General features: G+C 34.2%; 1 protein-coding gene across 1 annotated transcript in view; it reads right to left on the reverse strand.

Annotated features, from left to right (window-relative positions):
- Nucleotides 1–27682, reverse strand: part of LOC146138115 (phosphatidylinositol-binding clathrin assembly protein LAP-like) — a 63591-nt gene that overhangs the window by 29094 nt on the left and 6815 nt on the right. Inside the window, exons 3-7 of the mRNA XM_083394298.1 lie at nt 17211–17286; nt 16638–16740; nt 11075–11171; nt 9241–9352; nt 4734–4882 (exon numbers count right to left, since the gene is read on the reverse strand). Coding sequence (XP_083250424.1) covers nt 4734–4882; nt 9241–9352; nt 11075–11171; nt 16638–16740; nt 17211–17286 — 537 coding nt within the window. The remainder of the gene's footprint in view (nt 1–4733; nt 4883–9240; nt 9353–11074; nt 11172–16637; nt 16741–17210; nt 17287–27682) is intronic.

The following is a 27682-nucleotide window of genomic DNA, read 5'->3' on the forward strand; positions in this document are numbered from 1 at the left end:
CTTATTAACATAAAAACTAATGGCTAAACCATTGTAAATTTGTCAAATTTTTTAAAGAATTAGATTGCGATTAACCAGCATTTTTCCATATTGGCCACAATGAGAGATGACCAACATTCAAAGAAATATAGCAAACAATTGGCGACCTAAACATAGAATTCTGCCATCGTTTTTCAGAATTTGAAAAACTTCTGAATCCCTTGATACTGTCTGATGCACCCTAACACAGGACTTCAAAAAAGCTCCAAAATAGCAAATGGAAGTGACTGATCTTCATTGTTACTCCAATTAAAAAGACAAATTCAACTCACCAAAGCTAAATAAATTTTATGCTTCACAAAGCGCAGCCAAATTTTTAAAATTGCAAAAGATAGCACACAGAATGCTTGTGTTCTTTAATAAAGCTCGGCATAGATCCCAGTTAACTAAGCAACATCTCAGAGATGCTCTGAAAATTGCCACAACCACAATAAAACCTAACTTTATGAAATGGTAAAGGAAGCTTCCAGACTGGCTTGTTCAAATGGCAAATAACGTACTTAAAATTGTTTATTTAATTAGGTCACCTTTTGTTTCATGCTGTACGGCAAAATTTAAAAATTTGCGTTTTTGCATTTACCGACACTCTTGCCAAATGAAAAAAATTGACCTGTGTCCTAAAAACTTTGCCCATCCCTGACATAGCAGAAATTCTTCAACAATACAACAATCATTTAATAATGTAAGGATGCGGTATTAACCTCCTTATCAAGCCACACATTTCAATTACCTTTTCAACAAGCTTATCCGTGCACAGAAATTATCGTCTAATGTTTTTCTTTTACAACAACATTAGTGCAAGATATAGCAATTAATTGCAATAAATATCAGCGCCTTGTAAATTATGCTTTCTGCACCCACAAGGTAAGTACAGTGCTCAGCCAGTCACTAAAGTCATTTGCAAAAAATAGCAAGTTAAATCTAAGCCCAAGTCACTGTCACAGCCTGTTAGGTTATACCAGTGATTTTTAACCTTTCAATCTATAGACCAAATCTTTTTATAAAACAGTTTGCGGCTTGCCGTGTGCCATACATCTTTTTGTAAAGTATTTAGCTCATTATGCAAATCGCAACCTGAGCCTGGCATATATACATATATATTGCAATTTAAGTGAACTGTTATTCTAACTCCTAAGAGAATTAAAACCATGAGTCGGAGGTTACCAACCGACTCGTCAGTTAAAACTTGAAAAATATTTTCCTTGTTTTATTTCATTTTATATAATATCAATTCAAAAACAACAAATGAAGCTTCAGTAAGTCTTTGATCAGTCAGTTGAATTTAAACATATAAACTTCAGCAGTTGGGACTGCTAGGGAACTACTACACTACTGAACAATGTGTCTGAAGTACAGCCGCTAAACTAAAAACAAACAGTCCCATACTTTTTATGCAATGATCTTTGTTTGATCAGACAGGGATAATAAATGAAGGATAAATGAACTTTAATATCGCAGTAACAATAAGTTTACACGTATTAATAATTATTTAAGAAAAATTAAATCATGAATAATCACAATACTTTTAAATAACTCATTGGCCCACTGAAAATATTTCTTATGGCATTTAAAACTCACCTTTTTGGTGCTTAAAATTGGGGCTGGATTTAGAAACTTAATTTTGTAATATATTACAAAATTTTTCAAGATCCATTAAGTCTTTACAATGTCGCCATAATGTACGTTACATGAATAATATGGTTTACTCCAAGCATTAAAATTTACCAAATTTATCATGGTTACACATTTTTCTTACATGTAAATGACATCTTTTCCTTAAAATTTAAATTTAGAATAACTTTATGAATAGGCCTTGGTTCGAGTTAAAGAAAGTTTATTGAAAGTAAGAAATAAATCGGTAACTTAATAACAAAACCTAACTAAAGTGAGAATCTTTAGTGATGTTTTGAATGTGTAATGTAGCGATTTTAAATAAAATTGTAGCTTAGGAAATTGTTTTAATTTGAAATTTATATTTCACGCAAGGAATCAAGTTCAATGGGTTTAATTTGGCAGTCGGAAAGTTATTTCTCTAAAGACCATAGCATTTTTTTTTAAATCACTTCTACTTTTGTTTGAATTCTTATTACAATGTGCATACATAGTTTCTAAAAAGGTTTTCTGCCCAAAAAATCCTAAAATGGTAAATTAAAAGGAACGACTAATATTGTGTTGCTAATTAATGTGATTAACAAAAATTACTGTGGAATGTGTGTAAATTTGTATTACCTTTAAAAACTCCAATTGGTAAAGTTATGGTAAACAGCATTATAAAAATAAGAAACATTAAAAAAATGATTTTGCTAAAATGACAATGAAATTGTAAAACGAAACCAAGCGATTTTATAATATATTGTTTTTTACATTTGTTGACAAATGAGTGCCCTAGTAGCCCAGTTTAGGTCCTACTAATGCCACAGTTTCTACATTTGGAAATACAAAGAAAAATGTCATCGAGGTGACTAGCTGTTTTCCATGTAAACTCAGGCTTAGTCCTCTTTTTCAGTAGCAAAAATATCTGGTATTGCTCCTCTAGCTTATTCATATCAATTAAATGTTGGAAATGACTATTTGTCCAGCTCGGGTATGCACACACCCATTAATAATTTAAAAAAATAAAAAATAAAATTTGTCCTGCAAAATTAAAATTTTGTATAGGTCAAGCAAATCAACATCATCTTGTTTGCAACGTCTTTATCAAGAAAATGTCGATTAACTTGACCTTTTTGGCTTCAGAGTAATATTACTGGTAAAAAAATGCGAAGCTGAATTGCATTAATTATACAAAACTTTTATGGTAGTAAAAATCCAACCAAAATCCTTAAGCACAATATAAAATGAATAATAGATTGACTTTCCACAGCTGACTGCATTTCACAGCAATTTTTGACAAAATGTGAGTTTATGGTTACTGCTGATCTGGTGGTGGGGTAGCGATAAAAAAATGTAATTTTTCCAGTTTCGCAATATTTACATGGTTCATTCCCTAATCTATTAAAATTATTTTCATAGCCGACAAGTGGTGTATCCCGGGGTTTGGGGATCCGGACCCCAAATTTTGCAAGTGCCAAATACCATTCTTTGTTTGTTTTTGTTGGGGTTTAACTCAATAGGTGAGACTCAAGCAGCAATGTTTTTAACTTGTGTCTAAGCCAGTGCTCCGCAACTGGTGTGCCGCGAGACCAGGCTAGGTGTGCCGCGATTATGTCGTTGGTGTTAATACCATGGTATTATTGATTTTTCTGCTTTAGGTATTGTTGTTTTTTAGATCGTATTGTGTGTTCCAAATTTAGATTTAGAGTTAACATCAATATTATTCCTTGGATTTTGCCGAGAAACGTAAAGGTACTTTTTCAAGTCAGCAATAAAATAATTAGTTGTTTACAGGGCGATGAAAGTGTTGCCGTGTTTAAAGAGTAGAACATTAGCCGCCATTATGCGACAAAACATATAGGCCATGGCAGTATAATTAATATATCGATCAGGTCCTATCCGGCCCGCCAAGTACTTCAGTTTCCCATATCAGGCCCGCCAACTGGAGAAGTTGCCCGCCCCTGGTTTACAGTATATGTCAAAAACAGCACATCCATTATGTGAACTGTGTGGTGGCTTGGTTCACAGGTGAAAGCGGAAGTATTTGGTAAGCGACGTCGCTGACATTAGAACGCCTAAAAGGCGTGAAATCGCAACACATTTAAAATACAAAATTGATAAACATTTGAAATGACTTGAAATGCTACAAGTTCTAAGTTCATGGGAATTAGGCCTATTAATGGACAAAAAATGCCTAAAAATGTTGTGAGAGGCTATGGAATGATCGGGGGTCATCAATCTGGCTTCTGTTCGTGTCGACGTTTGGACGTTCTAGTTGGAACAGCGGTTAGGGCGCTGTTGGAGAGCCCGCTGTTTTTCGCAGGTAATATAGTCCTATTTTGGTCTTATTCCGAACTGTGTTTTAGACCGACGTTTATGTTGTTCTAATTTCGGTCTTATGGCTGAAGTCCCTGTGGCCGTCTTAAGATGTTTTAGGAAGACCGTAAAAACAGAAGATAAAAGAGTATGAAACGTCAAATATTCGGCGCCTATGGCGTGTTTAATCAAAAGTCGCCTATTTTCCCTGGGTAGCCTGGAATATTGCTTTTGTTGTCTGTTGTCGATCTTCATATATTTCGTAGGTGTGCCGTATAGCTCTGTTGGTGTGCCGCAAGTGAAAAAAGGTTGCGGAGCATTGGTCTAACTAGGGCGAAACAAAAAAGGAAAAATGCTATCTTTGTCTATTGTTTGCACCTGGGCTGGTTTGCCTATAGACACTGGATTTTTTTTTCATTTAAAGCGCCTGTTTCTATTCATTCTGGTTGGCTGATTAGCAAATTCAACACATCAGGTGAATAGAATAGTTTATTCCACATGCAGAAGAATTTTCCAATGAAACAGGAGTTCATGTGCTCAGATTAAAAAATAGTCTTAAAGAGAAAACAATAGCGAGATTATACCAAATGAACTTTAAAGTTAGAACATGCTAAAGTTTCCAGTAGCTTTTGCTTAATTTAATCACATAAACACTGTTACTGACACCCCAAGGGAATTCAGAGTCCCTGTTGTGTGATACTTTGGTAGTTACACATCAATCTTCCACGGAAAAGGATTTAAAAAAGCTATACTTCTCTAGAAAATGTCAATAAAAAATAAGATACCTTAGTTAGATCTGGAATGTCACCCTTGTCAATTCCAACTTGCTCGGCAACTTTCAACAGTTCAGAAACTTTATTCATCCGAGTCAAAAATTTTTTGTAAAGTTCAAGAGCATCTTTACATTGATTCTTCTTCATTTCAAAATATTTTTCTGGACAACAAGTTCATAAGCTATCAAATGCATGGCTTAACACTTATTTTATTGACATATCTACAATTACTAGAGATGTTCAAAGTTGAATACTGCGGTATTTCTAGAGCAGGAGTTCTTTAACTAAGGGGAGCGCCCCCTGGGGGGTAGAGGGCCGTGAAGGCTTCGCAAGTGGGGCCAAAAAGACTCACTGAGAAAATATCCTATAACATATAATTCATATAAAGTTTTGAGTACACCAATATTATTTTTTAACCTACATTTTACTGAGACTAGCACGTATTGTTTTATTCCAACTTAATATGTTCTCCCTAATAATATATATCTTTCCCCATATTTTTTCTATTTACTTACGACAGGGTTTCCGAAACTTTTTAGAACCACTGACCACTATTTGTAAATTATTTTTTTTCGCGGACCGCAATACAAAGCAAAAAATAAATTAAACCAAATTTTATATATTTACAAAACTGACAACATCAATGGGGCGGATGGGATTTCTTCCCTTTACTTAAATAATCAATCATCATAAATTTAAAACGCAACAAGTAAGATTTACGATACTGGATAGCAAATGCTTTCAAAATCAGTACGTTGTGAATAACTGCGGCAACTTGATTATTGTTGAAAGAGTACACATACTGTACAACAGGGGTCGGCAAACTTTTTCTAGTCGCGGGCTAAAACCAAACTCAGAAGGGTCTCTGCGGAACGAAGACGGAGCGAATACCGGCATTTCTTGCAAATTTTTATTACATTTCAAGAATAAAAATTAAAAATGTATGTCCAATTTTTTGAATACGTTTTCCGTTTGTACGCGACGCACTTTGGCACTTGGCAGTCAGTCTTCCACAGTGCAATGAGCGCTAATCTAGTTCAAATGACAGCATCATAACGTCAACAAACCTGATGTATAAAGATCGTTAACGCAAAGCACGAAAATTTTTTTGTCGAATTTTTTTTCACTTACTTAGTTAAAATAGTTAGAAAGTATGAGAAATGGACTTGTGTCTAGTTTGTCAAAGAGGCTGCAGGTCGGATAAATATCTGGCCTGCGGGCCGTAGGTTGTCGACCAATGCTGTACAAAGTATATGTTTAACTTTTTAATTTCTTGTCATATCGCCACGGACCACCTGAGCAGTCGTCGCGGATCACAGTTTGGGAAACCCGGACTTACAGTATCATACACTTGGAACTGCACTTACTATATACTGCATACTAAACAGTATTTTTAGATTAGTGTTTTAAGGTCTGAACCAGGGTGGGCACAAGGCCATGTCCACCAATTTTTTGGTGCATTTTAACATACAAGGGCAAAAAACTTTCGCACTTCACGCACACTTTTTTGTTGTTTTTTCCCCATATCAAGCAAAATTTTTCAGCATAAAAAGTTGTTGTGTAAGGTATGTTGCACCGTACTAAAGAATTAAAATTTTGTTGCATTTTTAACACTTGTTTGCCAGACAACTGTGTTGTTTTAAGATTAGTTGTGGTACAACTTTACAGTATGATTCAACTTTGTGACATAATTTAAAAAAATCAATGCTCCCCACCGAACAGAAACCCCAGACCCAACCCTGGTCTTACTTGTTTTTTATATTGTGAAATGCCCAGGATAGAGTTGTATAGATCTAAAACTTTTTTGGGAAAGTTCAGCTATTTTAAGTTTTCCAGTGGTATGGACCTTAAAAATAGGATTTTCAAAAGAATTATAACAATTGGGTCATTACCTTGTATTGCTTGACGAGCTTAAAGTTTAGCAGGAAAATCATAAAAATTGGCTTTATTGTAAAGAAACGATTGCAAACTTGTTGCAAAATGTTTTTTGTAATATATTAACAACAAATGTACATACACAATATAATGAAGGAGTGCAAATTAGTCAAATAAACATTTATTGACTGGAAACAATTGCTGAGGTTCTTCTATAACTTGGAGGTGACTAGCGGCCTACCGCGCTGCAGTGCATTATCAGTGATACTTAGTCTCTATTTTGCGACCAGTCACAAACTGGAAGCCTTAGAAGCTAGTTGCACTGAATGCCCAAGAGAGCAAAAAACAAACCAGGACTCTTGGACAACTAAATCTTTAATTTTGGTGCTTTCTATTACTTGTAAACGCATCACAGGCAACTCCAGGCAAAATTTACTTGGCTAGGGTGTCTCCCAGTCTTGTAAACAAGTCATTTTGAAATGACTTAAATCCCAGTCAAGTCATTTGTCTTTTTGAATGAAGAACATGTCAAGTCCCGGACCCCGGTCCAAGTTATGAGTTGCGCAAGTCAAGTTCTAGTCAAGTCATAATTAGAGCAAGTAAACTTCAAGTAACGTCCTTGTCATAAAAACAAAGTGCTAAACTATAAGAATTTAAACTCATACAATTATCAGCAATAACTGATGTAATTGTAATTGGTTACCAATTTAACCTTTCAAAGAAGTCAAGTACCTTTACCTATTAACAAATGACAGTTTCGTATGAACCAATGTGTGTGACATTATTATACAGACCAATAGAAAACAAAGTGTACACAATTAAAATACACAAAATTTGCAGAACTGGTTTAATAATTCCTTCCAAAATTTTAGGCATTGGACAAGATGGGCAGCACTTAAAATCAAACAGATCTGTGAAATGTTTAAAAAATACACACAAATAAGCAATTTTCAAACTAATATAAAATTAAAATTTTTTGCTCAACAACAATTTTAGGCTGGGAGGAGCAAGAAAATTTCAACATTTTGAACACGTTTTGCTTGCATGCTACATGCAGGCAAATTTTATTGCATCTTTTCAATTTTATTGCATCTTTTTTGTATGATAATATTGACTAAAGCCATGGCTTAAAAAAACACCATTTTAACATGGGCTGCCTGTCGTATCCCTTTTCACTTGGGTTAACATATCGGTCAGTTCTCACCCGGAAGAACAGCTAGTTTTGTTTGGCGAGCATGAAATTATTTGTGTGTGCTGTGATCGGCATTGTATAGTGTAGTATTGAATAGCAAACACAGATAAAGCCGACGTGTTTATATGGCTTGCATATTTGGTAGTATTCCTTTTAATTTAGAAAGCAAAAGCAACTTTATACTTGGCAGTTACTTTGGAAATTGTTTCCCAACTAGTTTGCGACACTGCACATATATAACAAAACAAAATTGTTTTAAATAATTAAGTTGAGTGTATACAATAATAGTTTATTATCAAAAATCATTAAAGTGCCAACATTTAAAATTTGTTGACATGTCCACATAATTTGTCTTTGTACTATCAGTGGTATGCAAACCAAATTTTAACCCTTGGTTTTGTGAAATGTTACAATATTTTTGGGTAATCAATTGGTGCTTATTGCAATATAAAAGAAAATATCTGTCACTGTCTAATTTAAATATGATATTAAACCAGTTTTTATATATAAATGTATATACCACAAAATGTAGTATAAACGCAGTTTACAGCACAACCTTCTTGCTTTACCTGGTGACGTAAAGTATATACTGTGAAAACAAATTGTATATTGTGTTAAGTTATAAGAAAAAACAGCCAGGGGCATAGCGTGAGGAATGTCTATGAGTCTTGACACCCCCTTTGAAATCTCAGTAAACAATAATCACTACACTGAAACATTTAAAACAATCGGCGCTTATTGCCGCCACCGCCTAACCACCGATCGTTATTGTTGTTTCATTTAGCAGGTCGCCTGTCACCGACTAAAGTAATCTCAAACTGGCCTAATAACAAAAATATATTTTACTGGTGAAACAAAATGACTTCCCAACAACATAGAAAACAGGTATGTTAAGCTACAACAACGTGCATTTAAAAAAATAAATTTATTGTTTTCAATTTACAAAAATGAACTCCGGTGTAATATCATTCTGGAATAGTTAATGTCCCGGTGTATATTCATTACTATTAGGTCGGGTCAAACGCTATTGAATATTTTTGTTAGCCTCAATCTTGAAAAGGAGTAGTCGGCTCTCATAGTTGTAACATATCGGGGGGTTGGGTGTCCTGGTTGTGTCTGAATATTTTTACAATGTCATTACAAATCACTATTTTATGATGTCATACCTGTCACAAGTTTGTGACGTCTTTATTTATTAGACGGAAAATCGGGGAATTCCCTAAGTTGAAAATTCGTGACCCCCCTTTTTGATTTTCTAGATATGTCCCTGTGTGAGATCACAAAAATAAAAAAGTAGATCTGGGTGGCATTGTATATTTATTCAAACATGAAACTTTTTATAAATGCAGAAAAAACAGATTTTTTTTTCAAGTGTTTTCATTTTTGACCTAGTAGATTGTAAAACATCGCTTGAATAATTAAGTAAAAGATAAAAGTACAAAATACCCTTACCAAGTAAGTTAATAATCCCATCATTGTAACATGCAAAGAGTCTAATCAGATCCTTGAAGATTAGCATAAAAGCAGCATTAATAACACCATTCATCAATTCATTAGATGATGCCTGCAACATATACAAAATATTTTTGTTTTAACTTTTGTGCATAACGTCTACAACTTTTGCAAAGAAACAAAACAGTTGACCAAAAATTATTTGACTTTTCATGAAGATCTGAAATACAATTTTTTACATGAGGAAATTCAGTCAGGCAAATGCTGATTGGTAGATACTCGCCTCAAGTTTCTTTTACAGGTTTTCATAGGTTTTATGTTAGAACTGTTATTTTGGAAGGTTCAGAAATTGTTGTTTTTTCAATGCCTATGAAGATATATATATTCCAGAAATGCTTGAAAAGTTTTTCGAAATTGTTTTAATTGTAATTGAGCATAACATTCAAAGGCTGCTTGTATTTTTTTTAAATAGAAATTTAATTTATCATAATACAAGTTCAACTTTGAAAAGTAATCTGTTCAACAATTATTTTGAACGTCATAACAGTCTTGGGTAATTTTGAAATTTTGTTTCATGTTTCAATCAAGTGTAAAAAAGATGATGTTAAGACTGTTTATGAAAACAGATATCTATAATCTATCTAAACAAGAAACTGATGACATTGCCTACTCATAGCTGAAATATATATATATATGAAACTAAAAAAAAAGTTTTACGTTTTAAAACTGTTTTTGTTTTTTTATAAACATTCCTAACATCCCTTTTTTCTACACAGATCTTTAGTTTGCTTTCACAAAACATTTTTACATTGTTAAGTTTAATAAAGACTTAAAAATTTGAATTACTAGGCTTGGCGAAAAGAGAAAGTTACACAATTGCACAATTGTTGCAAAACAATTTAACAACAATTTTTGTTTGAGCATGACAAATTTATACATACTTACTGAACATAATTTGGCATTTGGTTGGGACACTAGCTTTAAAAATCACCAATTGTACAGCTTAATTTACAACTGTCGGATTCAAGGATTTGTAACCCAGAAAGATTTGCATTTAAATCTTCGATTTACATTAAAAGTATTGTAATATCAGTAAAATCTAATTTAACACAGTAGATTGATGAAATGTTCAACTATTTAAATAGCATTCTGAATAATTACCAACTATAATCAAATCTTTATATCAATCAATTGATTTGAACACCCGTTTTAGCTTAAGTGGTTGGTGGCAAATCGATAAACGAATTTCAATTTAACAAATTGTGATCAAATTTAACAAATTGTGACCGTTTTGATTTAAATTATTGTAGTCAGGAATGTATATTAAAAAAACAACAAATTTAAGTTTGACTGGCGAATATTGTCTGTATTTTTTTATAGCTGAAACGTAAAACTATCAGCCTTACTGTGACTGAATTATTGACAGAAGAAAGACTCACTAAATCGTTGACAAGAGCCACGGCTTGACATCAGGTATACCCACAGATCTAATATTATTGGGCAACACTACTGATGACCGTTAAAATACAGAATGTTTATTGGGTTAGTGCAATTGGTGATCGATTATACCGAAAATTGGTGATGCCAAACTCAATGACCACATAAAGCATTATAAATGCTTCCTCAGTGATGTGCACTTATCCAAATCTGTCACCCTGCAGATAGAAATAAGAAGTGCCCTTTTCCTGAAAAATGATGCTGTGAGAGAAATTTTAGCAGCTCCAAATACTTGAAATAAATGACAAATTTTGATTTGAATACCTCTGGATTAAAATCCTTAGAATCTTATATTCTACTTTGAACATCCCTACTGATTTAAAAAAATAACACCAACATCAAAATCCAGTAGAGTATCCAGCTGTTTTTGAATAATTGGCAAGGTCTTTAACAGTTGATCTGAATCCAAAGACCTAACAACTCCCTCATCTTTTCTAAAAATACAATTAGGCATTTTACCATATTTTGCTATGATATATTTGTATACAATAAAGTAATATAACATAAAACAATTGTGCTTTAGAATAGTGGAAGAAAGAACTAAGCTTTAGTTTAATAAAAAAAATTGTGTTTCTTTTTTTGTGTGTGTTTCTTTTTAATTGTGTTTCTTTTTGAGAAACAAACAACAACAAAATGGCACTTTTGACATATTTAAGTTGTCAAAAGAAAAATGATAAAATCTTGTTAAATTTTTGATCCATCGCTTCATACAGATTTGTAACATATGATACCTGGTAATTTTAGGGTTCAGTGTTAACAAACAGGCTTGTGACATAGGCTAAACAGGCCCACAGGCCATTTAAGAGTGTTCTTTTGTAGGTCACAAGAACATTTTGCAAAATGTTCCACTCATTGCACGATGGTATGGTGGAAAGGGCAGAACCACACCATGGAAGACTATGTCACTACAGGTGGCGATGTTTTAAATAAATAGTGCTTGTTGATATGAATAATGCAACCTTTTGCGATCTGTATTCGTAATTTGACTCTCTATTTCTGTTGACAAGCAAGAACTCTCATACGCCAATATTTGTGCCCTTGATCCATTCTTGCAACGGAATACACTTTGCTTTTTCAAAGGTGGGCAAAACAAAATTAAAATTTTACACTTTTTACTATTTAAGAATTAAAATCCAATTCAACAAAATTCAATTATCACCACAAATTTATCTTGCATAAAACTAGGTTTGTTAACTGCTTTCACCAAAAATTTAGAACCAGAAAAGTTTAAGTGTCAACTTTGTTAAATCTGGGATTTCCCCTAAAAATACTTCCAGTTTTTGGTAAAGAAACATAGAAACCTTGTTTGTACTAAACTAGAGTACTAAAGCATCAGTAAAATATTTTTATGTTTTAAGTAATTTAAATTGTATTCTTAAACCCCCTAAACCAGGGGTGGGCAATCATTTTAACACAAGGGCAAGTTAAGAAATGTAATGCTTACAGGAGGGCCGCACATCAAATAAACACTCATTCATATTTTCAACTTTTACTAAAAAAACTAATGGGCTACTAGGCTGCAACTACGGCAGTTTTGTCAGTGCTGTCTACATGTGGATTCGGAAATACTTTTCCTACAATTCCAATGATGCCTTTCTCGTACGGATCGGCTCAGTACGATTTAATTAACAGCCTTAATTCGAAACCAGCTGTTAAACATAACACCTGAGTCAATATGCATGGCAAAAGTCTGTTACACCTTGACAGTACCAGACAAGTGTAATTGTTACAAAACAATTCTTTATCATGACAATGTGACACAAGTAAAACTTTAGGAATGAAGATTGTTTGGTAATAGATGCTTCCCATTCGAGTTCAACTGCATAAGTTTAGCAGTGTAGCCTATGGGTTACATCGCACTTGAAACAGGACATGGAAAGAGCAAAAGTTCCAACATGGTAAAAACTCAAATAGCCTTATTTAGGGAAAAATAGCTGGAAGAAGGTGAAGGGCCGCACAACAAATGGAAAAGCCCCTGCCCTAAACCCTTACTCTATTCAATTTTGAGGGCTTTTATTGAACTAAAAAACTTACACTAAATATTGTTTTAACAAATTATGTATTATGAAAAGCATGCTATGAACAGTGCCTAAAGATGCAATACAACATAACAATGTGTTAGTTAAAAGAAAAGCAGTGAAGAAACTGATCACAATTTTTTTCTTTTTGTAAAACTTTTTTTTAATTTCAAGTATAATCGCCTATAATCTTGAACAGCCGGCAGCAAGCTTGCCCGATGCTGACAATTATCAGTTAATATAACAGCATAATCAAGGATAAATTTTACCTCTCTTTCTGAGGCATCATTGAAAAATTTAACCATAAGTGCAAACAACATTAATTCATCGTACTCATTATAGAAGGATTATGATAAGGAGAACGCTTCAGTCAAATCACATTTCTGATCAAGCAGCTAAAAATAAAACAGGAATCTGGGACAACCAAGTCATCTAAAGTGATAAAACCACCTTTTTTATGATGCACAACTGAACGTAAAGCGCTAAGACATTACCTTTATCATGGCCATGAACTAAAGAAGTTCTACATGTTCAAATACAAAATCGTGCAACTTGTGTGTAGCAAAACCAGGTTTTGGAAGACTTACCAAAGAAAAATACAACAAGTTTGATAAAAGGGTACACTGGCTAACTGAAATCATTTCATCAATTAAGGATTTTTGCGCAAGCAATGAAAGGCAAAATTATAAGTTGACTTAAGATTGTCTTGGGAATAAATTAGAGGATCTTGCAATAATTGCTTCTGGACCGCCTGGTTATACCAATGGAAAGTCGCCAATGAGAAGATAAATACCCAACTCTCTTTGATAAGGATACTACAAAAAAGGGGCTGGAAAATATTTGTTTATGCTAGGTGCCACAACGTAAAGTTAAGGTTTCCCAACATCATCCAGGTGTACCAGTGCAAGGTGGATTTGGCAAAGTGGTGTACACAGCGCAAGGTGGATTTGGCAAAGTGTGTATGGTCAAAAGGTTTATGTGTTCTAAACAGATGCATTATGATGCGATTTTTATTGAAAAAACTACCAAGGTGTAATTGTTCAATGTTCCACTTTGGATTAAAGCTTTTCCATTTGATGCTGCATTTGCTGCGATTAATAAATGAATTATGAAGGCTGGGTTCAACAAGCTTTATCGTCACCTTTGGAATATTGTTGAAGAAACTGTCACATTTTCCTTGTCAGTTATCATCCAGAAAACACCGATGATAGGATTAATAGCAAAAAGTTCTTGCAACTAAAAAGTGGAAAAGTTTTGCCCTGGCATTTAACTTTTGCACTCTAAAACAAACGTTTTTTTTTACCGAACTTGGTTGGTCTAGATTCCTGTTGTTTTTTTAAGGCGACTTAATCAGGAGTATGATTGGTTCAATCATTCTGCTGTTTTATGGTCCTCATGAAACAATAAATTAAAGTTGCTTGAAAGAGGGTAACATTAAGCACTGATTATGCTATTATATTAACTGACAATTCTCAGCAATGGGCAGGATGTGGAAGATCACAGGCAATCATATTAAAACTTTACTTATCCAAAACTTTACCAACTTTACTTATCCCTCTAAACACTTAGTGAAAATATTTTAGTGTATTAACATGATAAATTAAATCACACTCCGGGTAAGAAAGTAGGGGATAAGGGGTTGTAGGAATACAATTTAAGAAACAAGAAAAATAAAAATAGATTACTGATGTTTTATTACCCTAGTTTAGCACATACATCACAAGGTTTTCAGGTTTTAACAAAACCTGAGAATAGCGCAGTGTTAGAGTAATGTCCCAATTTTAGCAAAGTTTGCATGGTAACTTTGGGGTGTATCCAGATCCCCTAAATATGGTACGATTGTTATAAAAATTCACAAAACTGATTTAAATGTGACACATAATAGAAAATCATGCAGAAATCATGTTTTTTACCAAAAAAATTAATCTGAAGATTCTTAATCCAACATCAAACTATGAGCCCCAAAAATTGTTTTAAACCTTACATAGTTATTTAAGTAAAACCTACTAAAGCATGAGCTCTAGGTTGTTTTTAGAATTATCTGTATAATTTTAACACCTGTTAAAATCACAACTATATGGCCAATTAAAAGAATATTGTACTAGACAGGGTTTCCAGTTGTGGGGGTATTTTTCAGTGTTGCAATAACTTAAGTCAATGACCTGATTCAAGAGCACAAATTGCTTAACCTAACGTAAGTCTTTTGTAAAATGACTTAACTTGACTCAAGTATTTGGACATATGACTTTAGTTAAAATGATGTGTTTTTATTAAGGATTATTTTTGTAAAATTGGGTTATTTATTTTTTTAGTTGAGTATTGCTCATATCTATTTTTAGTCGAGTATTGCTCATATTAATAGTCAGAGTTTAACAGTTTGAATAGTTTAACATCTAATTTTAATGTCAAATACTTGAAACTTGGAATTGCACTAATTATGACAGGATTTAAAAGTGGGCCATTATAGATTTGTTTTTTTATTCATTTAGGTTATTTTTTTCAAATAGTTCAATTTGGACTGTTTTCGTTTGGGACAGAATTAGACATGTTGTACTTGCTCCTGTTTTTCTACAAGAAAAAATAAATATGGGTTGAAAATATCCCGTCCATACCTCACATTATGACAATGCAAAGAGGATAGTTTGCCAAAAGAAAACATTTTGAAACCAACCTTAGCGCCAACCTTAAAAACAAAAAATATATATATATATATTACAACGCTGAAATATTTACACCTAGCCCCTTAAAGCAGTGGTTCTCAATTTGTTTTTTGAATTACACAACAATCCCCTTAGGTAGCAGAAAATTGCTTAAAAATGCACAAAATAACACAGTGCTGATACCGTATTTAGTATTGTAACACGGCTTGTTATGGAAGTGGCTAAGTTCCTAACTGCTTCTAACATTGCCTCTGCTTATGCATAAATCTCAACAGAAAATGTGAAACCTCTAACGAATTACTTTATTTGAGCAAAGCAATCACAAACAGTTTAAAAACCAGGACCGCACAGCCCACAGAGGCAGCGCAGCAAACTGTAAAAACGCAATTCTTATTAGCACCATAACACTAGGATGTCACAATGCACAATTCAACTCAAAGCATGCATTCATGTGAATGAATGAACAACCAATTGTAGCTTGTAATGACGCAAATACGTTAGACTTATGTTAACGTAATTGTCACTTTGTACGTAAAGGTTAAGCCTGAGTCTGGCTTGCTTTCTTTTGTCCCACAATTAGGCCTATGTACGGCATAGTTATTATTAATGCATTTGTTAAGCTTGGTTTGGAAAAGTAAGTTGTCTTTATTGCACAAAAAATTTTCATCTTTAGGACCGTTGTGTTGATTTTTTGTTAGATGCTTCGCGGTCCCAAAAAATTGTCTTGCGGACTTAGTTTAAGAATCACTGCCTTAAACCCTTCTCAATAATACATCTCACAGCACCTTCCTGACAAGTTATTCAATTTAAGAAATTGAACCCCACCTCCCCCACCCAAAAAAAAAAACGTCCGAAAAATGTAAAAAATTGATGAGATTTATCCAACGAAGCACTATTGATTCTTAAAACGTCAAATTTTGTTTTAGGTCTAAATTTGTCAAATTTTTAATTTTATAGGTCAAAATTTATCATTTTTAGTCTAAAAACAATCGCCCTAGTTATGTGTAATTTACTACTTTAAAATATCTGTGTTTGGTGTTAAAAAACATCCCTATATCAGATTTATTTGATTTGTGCAAGCTGTACTTATAATACTGAAAAATTGAATTAATAGGGAAAAAATAAAATATACCAGTCTGTAAATTTTTATATATTAAACAAAGTTGCACTCTGTAAAAAAAGTGTTAACTTTTCTTGGAATCTGACAAACATTAATACTTGCCCTCTTTTCGCCCTTGTGAAATCATAGGCAACAATCCGATATGATACAGCTTTTTCATTTATATATTTAGAGTATCTTCTTATGTATGTTGACATGTCGTAACCTAAAAAAAAAGTATGTTAAAGCAGCCTAAAACATTTTGTGTTTCCCCACTGTTTTTCTTAAATGCCCTTTTCCAGTTGTGGTGACTGTAGTTGAACTTTTAATAAACTTTTTTAATGTGTAAACTTTTAATATTTTACCCTAACATTTTATTCTGTTAAACTACAAAATAATAAAACATGTACTTTCAGGTTGTTTGTTTAATTTGTGACATATTTATTTGCAAAATTAGGCAATTGATACCATACTGAACAATTTATCATTTTTGCTTGATATCTCAAACCTCGTATTCCAGTACTTAGTCCTAATGGAGTCTTGGCAAACAATTAAAAAGAAAAAACTAAATAGCTTCACTAAACCTTTCAATTAGGTTTTCAACCCAAAATTACAAAACAGTGAGCTTAATTTTTCACTGAAATATTTTAATTTCTACACTTTTTTACACAAATTTAACAAAAATAAAAGTCTTACCTTGCACACCAGTTCTATCCAAAAACTGGCTCATTTGAAAGAGGGAATTTCGAGAGGCAAGATGTTGCAAGAATCTCTAAATAATTAAGTAAATGCATTTAATCACAAGCATGTTAGTAAAGAGCAAATTTTGCTTGGGATATTGCGAGCACCCTTTCTGGAAACTTGGGGAGCTCAGCTCAATAAACAGTATGGGGGCTCAGCTCAATAAACAGTACCCAAGCACAATACTACAGATTTATGGAAAGCATGTAATAACTAAAGTCCTTGTTTCTGTGTAAGTTCTGACAAGATTAATAAACCATCGGTTAATCAATATTTCTTTTATCTAGCAAGAATTTTTTACGTTTTGATTAATTTGATACATTCATCATCCATCTAGACCAGGGGTTGGCAACCTTTTTCTAGTCGCGGGCTAAAACAAACTCAGAAATAACTTTGCAGGCCGCACAAAATGATAACTAAGAATTGTGTTATTATCATGTTATAACAACTGTGAATCAGTCGGGCCTCGGATCGTTTTTGCATTTAAAAGAGTGTTTAATTACGTTTAAGGAGGCAGTAAGTGTTGGCGCAAAGCGCGCAAATAAAAGTTTGTTTGGTTTAAAATTTGAGTTCACACGTCGTCATCCATACTACTAATAAAAACTGTAATAAAACTACTTTGAGGGAACGCAATAACATTCAAAGTTAATGTAGCTTAGTGTTTGTTAAGCTTTTAATTGAAGGCATACATGGGGAGCGAAGCAAGCGCGATTTTTGGGGGGTTCACCGGCATTTCTTTTAAATTTCTTGCAAATTTTATTACATTGCCGAATTAAAAATATGTTAAAATAAAGACACATTTTGTTTTTGCCGCTATTCGTTTTTGGTTTCCTATGGTATGTTTCAGACCGATTTTTGTCCGAAGCTTTATAGAAAAAGCATACATCATAGAACCTTCAAATTTTTAGACATGGCGTAGAGTGGTATGTAGGTGCTTTGCATAAGTTTATGAAGCTGCACCCCCAGGGGCCTTTGGCGCAGCGGTAATAAAGTGCCGATCTAGGTGAAAACACAGCATCAAATGTTAAACAAACCGGACGTAGAATGATGAAAATATTTTGCACCTAGTAGTTATAATAGTCAAAAAGTATGTCAAATGGACTCGTGTCTAATTTGTCAAAGAAGCGGCAGGGCCGGATAAATTACATCGGCGGGCCGTAGGTTGCCGACCCCTGATCTAGAGTCTAGAGCAGCTTTTCTTAACCTGGGGTAATTTACTCATCTTAGGGGGTAAATCAGCTATCAATCAAAATATCCACATCAGTTTACGGGACAAAAAAATTGTGCCAGCTGTAGGTATTAGTAAGCTATTTCCCTAGTTCAGATTAACTGCTTATTCAACGCTAACCTAGTATAGCCTATCGATTCTTTATTGTCTACTGTAGGTAACGCCATGCTTAGCTAATTGATACTTTTTTAGTTTATTGGCTTTTTTTAGTTTATTGGTTAGTTACTTCATTGTTACGTCATTATATGAGCCAAAAATTTATTTTCGGGACATATCTTGTTTTTGCCGTTATTATATGGGCCGAAAATTTATTTTCGGGACATATCTTGTTTTTGCCACTATTCTTTTTTGGTTTTTATGGTTTGCTTTGTATGTTTCTGACCGATTTTTGTCCAAAGCATTATAGAAAAAGTATACATCGTAGAACTTTCAAATTTTCAGACATGGCGTAGAGTGATAGGTGCTTTAGAGTGGTATGAAGGTGCAATGTCGAGGTTTATGAGGCTGTACCCCTAGGTGCCTTTGACTGGGGGGCAAAAACCCTAAAATATTGTGACGTCATCGTTTTAGTTTATAACAGCTATCTAATCCTATCTAGCGGCAGAAAAACTGCAATACAGAATGCTTTCATATCTTTATTCAGCTCGCGTCGCGACAAGGCGGCTGCTGGTATCCTGCTGCGCTTTATTGTCCGGCGCGTGCAACGTTCATACAGTGAAGTGGCTTGTCGTAAACTAGTCGCATGCGACTTGCCTTTTAGAAAGAAGCTTCTTTTAGTAAAAAAAATTTATTGCTCTTACAACACAACATATTTTACGGCCACAAATTTAAATGCGGAGGCAGTGTACACCCCTCTCTGTTAGCAACTGTTGTAATTGTTGCTCCATCCAAACATATCAACACCAGGCGTGAGACTTATTGTGCGAAGTGGCTTGTCTAGTAAAAGTGGACGCATGTGACTAGCCTTTTGAAGAGGCTTCGCTTAGTAAAATAACTTATCGCTCCAACGAAACAACATATTTAGCATCGCAAAATCTGGAGGCAGTGTACGCCTCTTTGTTAGCACCTGTTGTGCATGTTGCTTTAACCAACATATCAACACCAGGCCTACACAACTTAAAACTGTCCAAAGGCCGCAGAAAAAGATGGCATATTATTAGACACATAAACATGTTTTATATATTGCTCGAAACTACAGATTTAAAGTCTGTTATAACTGTGATTGCTCGGACCAAGCCATAGTAAAAATTTACCCAGTAAAAGTTGTCAAAAGTATAGCAAACCATGGACGTTAAACCATTTTAAGAGAATGATAATATTTGCTTTTTAAACATGTTACCTGGCCAAAGTGCAATAACATGCTTGTACGCATTATCTACTTAAATTCTATTTATCAAATATATGTTTCGATCATTTCCCAAATACTACGACGCCACATTTGAACCCCTTTCTCATCAAAGCCAGAAGTTAGGTGGTGAAGTTTTCGGCCCATATCTGTTTTTGCTTGCAGAAACAAGTTAAGGAAAAAAATATAAAATATATAATATAAAATATACAATACAAAATATCAAAACATATAAAGTAAAAAAAAAATTTAAATTGAAAATAAAAAAAAACACACCAAGCCTTGAAAATATACCCCCTGACAAAATATACAACAACCGCACCCCCGTCTAGTTATATGGGCCGAAAATTTATTTTCAGGACATATCTTGTTTTTGCCGTTATTATATGGGCCGAAAATTTATTTTCGGGACATATCTTGTTTTTGCCGCTATTCTTTTTTGGTTTCCTATGGTATGTTTCAGACCGATTTTTGTCCGAAGCTTTATAGAAAAAGCATACATCGTAGAACCTTCAAATTTTTAGACATGGCGTAGAGTGGTATGTAGGTGCTTTGCATAAGTTTATGAGGCTGCACCCCCAGGGGCCTTTGCTTGGGGGGCAAAAACCTGAAATATTGCGTTTTAGCACTTTGTAGCTAACGACTGCCATCTAGCAGCAGAAAAACTTTCATACAGAATTCGTTCATATTCGCTTGCTTTGTCCAGCTTGTGAAGTGACGAAGCGACTCACCGCCTGCTGCGCTTTATTGTCCCGCGCGTGAGACTTTCATTGTGCGAAGTGGCAGGTCCAAAACTGGGCTCGTGCGACTTGCATTTTAAAAAGAGGCTTCTCTTTAGTAAAATTACTTAATGCTGTTAAGAAACAACTTATTTTACCGCCGCAAATTTAAATGCGAAATCTGGTGGCAACTCTAATCCAACATATCAACACCAGGCCGACACAACTTAAAATTGTGTGTTGATATGTTGGATTGGAGTAACATACTATACAGGTGCAAATAGCAAATATTCATTTTTCCAATATTCTCCAAATCGTATTTCATCGTATTGTCGCGGTAATACACAAAGAGGTAAGGCCGTGAATAAAGTTTCACCCACCGTACAATTAGCGGAGGGAAGCATTGCGAGTAGAGATGTTCAAAGCAGAATATCGGCGACTCATTTATAATGCTTGCTTTCAGTGCGGCGTTAGTTTTTTTTCGGGCGACCAATTACTTCGCGATAATCTTCGCCTAATAATTAAGTGTCAATAGGGTGTATTTACCGCCGCAAGTTTAAATGTGAAATCTTAAGGCAGTCTACGCCTCTCTGTTAGCACCTGTCGTGCATCTTGCTCCAACCAGCATACTACCAACATCAGGCCTAAACATCTAGCAAAACTTTCGATTTAATAGTTTGCGTATTGAGAACATAATAGTGTTTTTCATATTGTTTGAAACTACAGATTTAAAGCCTGTTTTAACAGTGATTGCTCGGACCAAGCCATGGTAAAAAATTACCGAGTAAAAGTTTGCAAAAGTATAGCAAACCATAAGCGTTAAACCATTTTAAGTCTTTAAGAGAATAATAATATTTGCTTTTCAAACACGTAAGCTGGTCAAAATTTAATAAAATGACCATACGCATTATCTACGTAAATTCTATTTATCAAATATATGTTTCGATCATTCCCCAAATTCTACGCCATATTTGAACCCCTTTCGCATCAAAGGCATATTTTAAGTGGGGAAGTTTTCGGCCCATATCTGTTTTTGCTTGCTGAAACAAGTTAAGTAAAATGAAAAACAAAATATATAATATAAAGTACACAACACAAAATATTTAAAAAAAAATAAAAATAAATAAAATAAAGTAAAAATTGAAAATAAACACTACGCCCTGAAAATATACCCCCTGACAAAATATACAACAACCGCACCCCCTTCTAGTTCTTTTTTGGTTTGCTATGTCATGTTTCAGACCGATTTTTGTCCGAAGCTTTATAGAAAAACTAAACATCATAGAACTTTCAAATTTTTAGACATGAAGTAGAATAGTATGTAGGTCCGAATAAAAGGTTTATGCATCTGTACCACTAGGAGGCTTTGATTGGGGGCAAAAATAATAATATGACAACATCGTTGAAGCTCTCTGTAGCTATCTACTCCTACCTAGCGGTTGAAAAACTTCAATACAGCCTTAGTTCACATAGCTCGCTTTGTTCAGCTCACTAAGCGATGAAGGGACTGACTGGACGCCTGCTGTGCTTTATTGTCTGACTTTCATTGTGCTTGCAGCAAGCAAAATGCTTAAGTTGAATGCATTTTTAGCGAAGACGTTACAAGCTTCGTCATAACATAAATGACGTCATACAAAAATAAATCTTAAGAACACTGTGTTTATTCAGTTTAAGTTGGCATTTTTTTTTATTTAAAACGAGCGCGTATTAGGCACATCAAAGAGTTTTGCATATTGCTCGAAACATGAGATTTAAAGTCTGTTTAAACAGTGATTGCTCGGACCAAACCATGGTGAAAATTTATCGAGCAAAAGTTTGCAAAAGTATGGCAAACCATAGGCTTACACCATTTCAAAGTGGTTTTATTTGCTTTTTAACACGTTCGCTGCGATTCTAAATTTTCGTTGTTTTCTTGTGTTGCGATTACCTTTAACTTTCTGTACCGCTAGCTGCCGCCAGAGGTTTGACGCCAAATTTCGTCAACATGTTGTTTTCGCTTTAAGGAGTTCTTTTAGACAGTTTAATCGTTTGGACACCGGTGGGTCAAATAGCATTAAACACAAACTATATTGTAGCCAGTGCGATTTGACCCACCGGTGGGTGACATAATTTTAAGCAACTTGGAGTAAATCTTAACTATTTGCTTGTGTGATAGATCATGGGTAATATATTGTGAGTAATTTCTGTAATAATTGTTGCAAAATGAATCCTGCATCGTTTTATGGGGTTGCGGTTGTTGTATATTTTTGCAGGGGGTATTTTTCAGGGTCTTATTTTCATGGGTGGTTCAATAATTAGGTTATTATATAGAGGGTTATTTACCAGATTATTTTTTTTTAAATTATATATTTCCACTTTTTTCGAACCCCCACCAAAAAAATGCACCCCCAACACTTGGGCCCAAACCACAAAAATATACAACCTTCTTGATCATTTTTTATCTAAATTCTGATAAGCACTGCCAACAGTTTTATAACAAATTAACTTTTTTTATTGATTCGCCATAAAACCACCCGATTGTTGGGTTGTTCACCCCTAAAAATAAACAAGTAACAAGATATGTCCCGAAAATAAATTTTCGGCCCATATAATTCGTAATATTATTTTTATGGTTTACTATTGATTTGGTTTGCATCAATAGCATATATTGACGAACATTAGAAAAGAGAGATATATTGCTAGATATTACTGTCGCTAGGTAGGTGTGTAGAGAGCTTTAAATAACTTAACGTCACATTATTTTATAGCAAAAAAATAGGACCCGCTCATAATTTTAAACCACTAAACCCAATTAACATAATAAACATAAATTTTAAGGAAAAAGGCGGAATATGTTAAGTTTTAAAGTTGAACTTTATGAGTACCAGATTATAAACCCTCAAAACTATTTGAGGCGCAATTAACATCGCATCGCCATGAATGTGAAGAAACACAGTAATTTTTTTCGTATGACCCACCGGTGGGTCGTATCGCAGCGAAAGTGTTAATTGAGACGCAATTAACATCGCATCGCCATGAACGTGAAGAAACACAGTAATTTTTTTCGTATGACCCACCGGTGGGTCATATCGCAGCGAAAGTGTTAAACATGTTGGCTGGCCAAAATTTAAAACACGGCTGTACACATTATCTACATAAATTCTATAAATAGCTTCACCAACAAGTTGACACTTGATTTGTCCCGTGCGTGCAAGGTCAATTGTGTGAAGGGGCTGTCTTAGTAACAGTGGGGGCGTGCTACTTGCCTTTTAGAAAGAAGCTTCTCTTAAGTCAAATTCCTTATTGCTCTTACTAAACAGCATAGTTTACTGCTAGGGATGTTCAAAGTAGAATCCTAAGGTATTCTAGAATAATAGGTTTCCAATCTAATAACGAATCCAGAATAGCGAATCCTAGTATATTTTTATTAAATTATTTTAATTATTTAACCTCGATTTTGTTTGGGGAAGAGATTAATCTTAATCTACCCTACAGGGCCCACAATCACAGCAATAAATCGCCCAAACAATTTTCTGACATGTGTACATTATAACCAAAAAAATCTCCCATATGTTTAACATTCTTAACAACTGTCATTTGAAACAGTTCTGTAAACTGTAATATGTCAACTGTCCAGGTTGTTGCCAAAACTTATATTTTTGCCAATAGTGAGTACAATGCAACACTGCACACAGAAGTCTTAAGCTTTTCGGTCTGTTTTTTCAAGCATTGTTGGGTCTTAGAGCATATTTTTTTACTAACGTGATCTGTTATGCAGTCAAATAATGTACTGCAAAAAGTACAAAGTTACTATTGACTTAACGAAAACTTGACAATTACACTGCGCATAACTGCATAACCTCGCTGAATATTGGCCTAAAGTTGACCTTAAGTAACTCTATAGCGCATTTTGTGGACGGCCAGCACGTTTTACAACGTAATGTTACTTTTGCAAGTTAACGCATTTAGGGAAATTGCGAACTCCACACCAGACATTACCTGTTGATCGCTCGCCCAATATCGCTTGATTGACACTTAATTATTAGACAAACGTTATCGCGAGACGCGGTAATTGGTTGCCCGAAAAAACGCTGACACTGCACTACCAGGTTACATTTAAAGCAAGCACTGTAAATTGGTCGCCGCAGCGACAGGCCAACCTACTACACGCGTTTGTGCAATTAGGCGCAACAATCTGCGGTAAAACATTAAATTATATCGGTTCCAATTACCCGAAATTACCGGCAGAATTGAATTTGAATCCAGATGGATTCGATATTCTACTTTGAACATCCCTATTTACAGCTAAAAATTGAAATGCAAAACCTAAGGGAAGTGTACACCTCTCTGTTTTCACCTGTTTCGTATCTTACTCCAATCAAACATATCAACACCAGGCCTACATGACTTAAATTTGTACAAGGGCGCAGTGAGCAAAATATTCAAGTTGAATGCATTATTAGGGATGACGTTACGCAGTCACATAATATGGTGTCAAACAAAAATTAGTCTTATTGTCACAAAATTAATTATTGTAACCCTTTGAAGCATAACTAATGTGTTAAACCACGGGAATCTTTTGCTATTGTGTGGTGTCATTTTTAGTATTATTCGTCAGGTGGATACCAAGAGAATCGGACGCATTTTGAGCACAGTTTGAAATCTTGTTGATTAGAGACAAGCTGTAGCCTTATACAAGCACTTGGTGTGCATGGATTTGCTGAATACTGATTATCGTTCTGTCCAATAAACGTCTTGCTCAAGAAAGTAAAGTCATTCCTATCCTTAGCAGCACTTTGGGGATTGTGTCCCGATTTAGTCTGCAACAATTATATTTGCTTTTTAAAGCTGTTAGCTGTTGCACTTCATTGTCAGTAGGGATGTTCAAAGTAGAATTCCAAGAAATTCTAGAACTTTAGGGTTTTAAACCTAGAAAAACAAATTCAGAATATGGAATCCTAGTGTAGTTTTATTAAATTATTTAACCTAGAGATTTTGTTTGGGAGATGGATTAATCTTAAGCTACTCTCAGGGTCCACGATCACAGAAATAAATCGCGAAACAATTTGCTAACAGTGTATATTGTGTAAAAACAATAATCTCCTAAACGTTTAACATTCGTAACAACTATCATTTGAAGCAGTTGTGTAAAGTATGATACATGTCCAGGTTGTTGCCAAAATTAAATTTACTGCCAATATAGTGAGTACAAAGCAATATGAATGAATGAACTTATTTTAGCACTTGAGCAAATTGGTCCTGTTTTTTAAAACATTGTTGTGTGTCAGTTCTACTTTTTGACAAACTTAATCTGTTATGCAGTCAAATAATGTACTGCAAAGAATACAACGTTACTTTTGCCATACCTATTACTGGATGATTATGCTGTGCATAACCCCGCTAAACATTGGCCTAAAGTTGACGTTAAGTAATTTTGTCAAAGGTACGCCTGTTTTATGAGGGAATGTTACTTTTGCAATAGCGCAGTTGAGGAAATTGCAAACTTCGCACCTGGCATTACACGATAGTCGCTCGCCCAATAAGCTTGATTGACACTTAACTGTTATGCGAAGGCTATTCCGAGAAGCAAGGTAATTGGAAGCCCGAAACAACGCCTACATTCAATTACCAGGTTACATTTGAAGCAAGCAGCGTAAATCTTGCACCCGATTCCAATTACCCCAAAACAAACAGCAGAATTCGATACGAATACCATTTGGATGAGAATTCAAGAATTTGATATTCTACTTTGAACATCCCTAGTTGTCTGCAAAACTAATTTCAAAGGGAGGTTTCTAAACTCCTAGACACCCCGCAAGCTATGCCCCTGACCACACTTATTTGTTTTTCTTACAAAAAATCGCTCATCTTGCTTTTATAAAAATGTATAGAAACTTCTACAAGGAAAAAAATCCCACTATACCTACCAATCTAGTAATTGTTTTTTTTTAAATCATATTATTTGTTATACAGTTGTTAGACTCATGTCACATTACAAACTTGCTCATTTATTTGTTCAATAATTTAAAGGTAATAAACCTGCAATAAACTTTACAACGATGAGAAATGTTGTGCAACATATACAGCAAACCTTTCATTAGATCTTTCCACTAATCTAGGGAAACAACCATGACATTAATGCTTGTTGCATCATATCAGTATTTTTACAACTTAACATTTTAGTTGATCAACAGTACTATGTCCAGCTAAGTTGATTTGGTTAGTCTATTGAAGGCTTCTGTTCAACAGAAGCAGTTTGGCTCAAAAGTGGTCTAAGTGATCTGGGGGTCTCTACTTTAAATAAATTATAATTGCCACAAAACTCTTGTCTACAAGCATATTCTTACATCACATTTTTGAGTGCAATAGACAAACTTGTTTTTCCCTTAACTACAGCTTAAATTTTAGCTTACTTTGCACACAGCTGAGGTACAAATGTTGCAATAATTACAGTGGTCAACAAAAATACTTTTTTTTAAAACGAGAATGCAACTATTTTCTCTTAGATATATTTTTCGCACTGTTTTGAACATACTTTGAGTATTTCTTCAAATTTTATTTTTTTAGAAAAATCGCTTTGAAAACAATGCACAGCAATGATAGCACTTAAAAAAGTCTGACATTTTTTTGTTCGTTACTAACTAAACCAAGGTTTTCTGGACAAAAGTTCAAGTAAGAGTGCAAAAATTGTATTTTGAGTGACATGCATAACCGATAAGCATGTTAACGCCTGGGGCATTCCATGTCAAATCATCAAGCCCTTGTAACCACCCGTCTCAGATTTTCATGATATTTACGTTGTGCAAAATATAGCTCGAAAAAATGGGTTTGAAAAAAAATTTTGAAAAAATTCCAATCCGTTAGTAAGTTATTTTGAAATTTGGCCACTAGACTGGGTTTTCGGACACGCCCAAAATGGAAATTTACATTTAAATGCTGTAATTTAAGTAAATATGGAAGTAAAAGTATGTTTCCTACCATTTTTGGGGTCAAGGAGCTTTCCATAACGATAGACTCACATAGCAACATCATTTTTATCAAAATTCGTTTTTTTAACAAAATTATATTTTAAAGAAAAATAATTTAAATGTTGGTGTTACAATTTGTCTCAAATTAGCAGCCTAAAATGGACATAAAACATATTGAAAACTATATA

The sequence above is a fragment of the Ascidiella aspersa genome, chromosome 7 (genome assembly GCF_963924565.1).
Source record: "Ascidiella aspersa chromosome 7, kaAscAspe10.2, whole genome shotgun sequence".
NCBI classification, from domain to species: Eukaryota; Metazoa; Chordata; class Ascidiacea; order Phlebobranchia; family Ascidiidae; genus Ascidiella; species Ascidiella aspersa.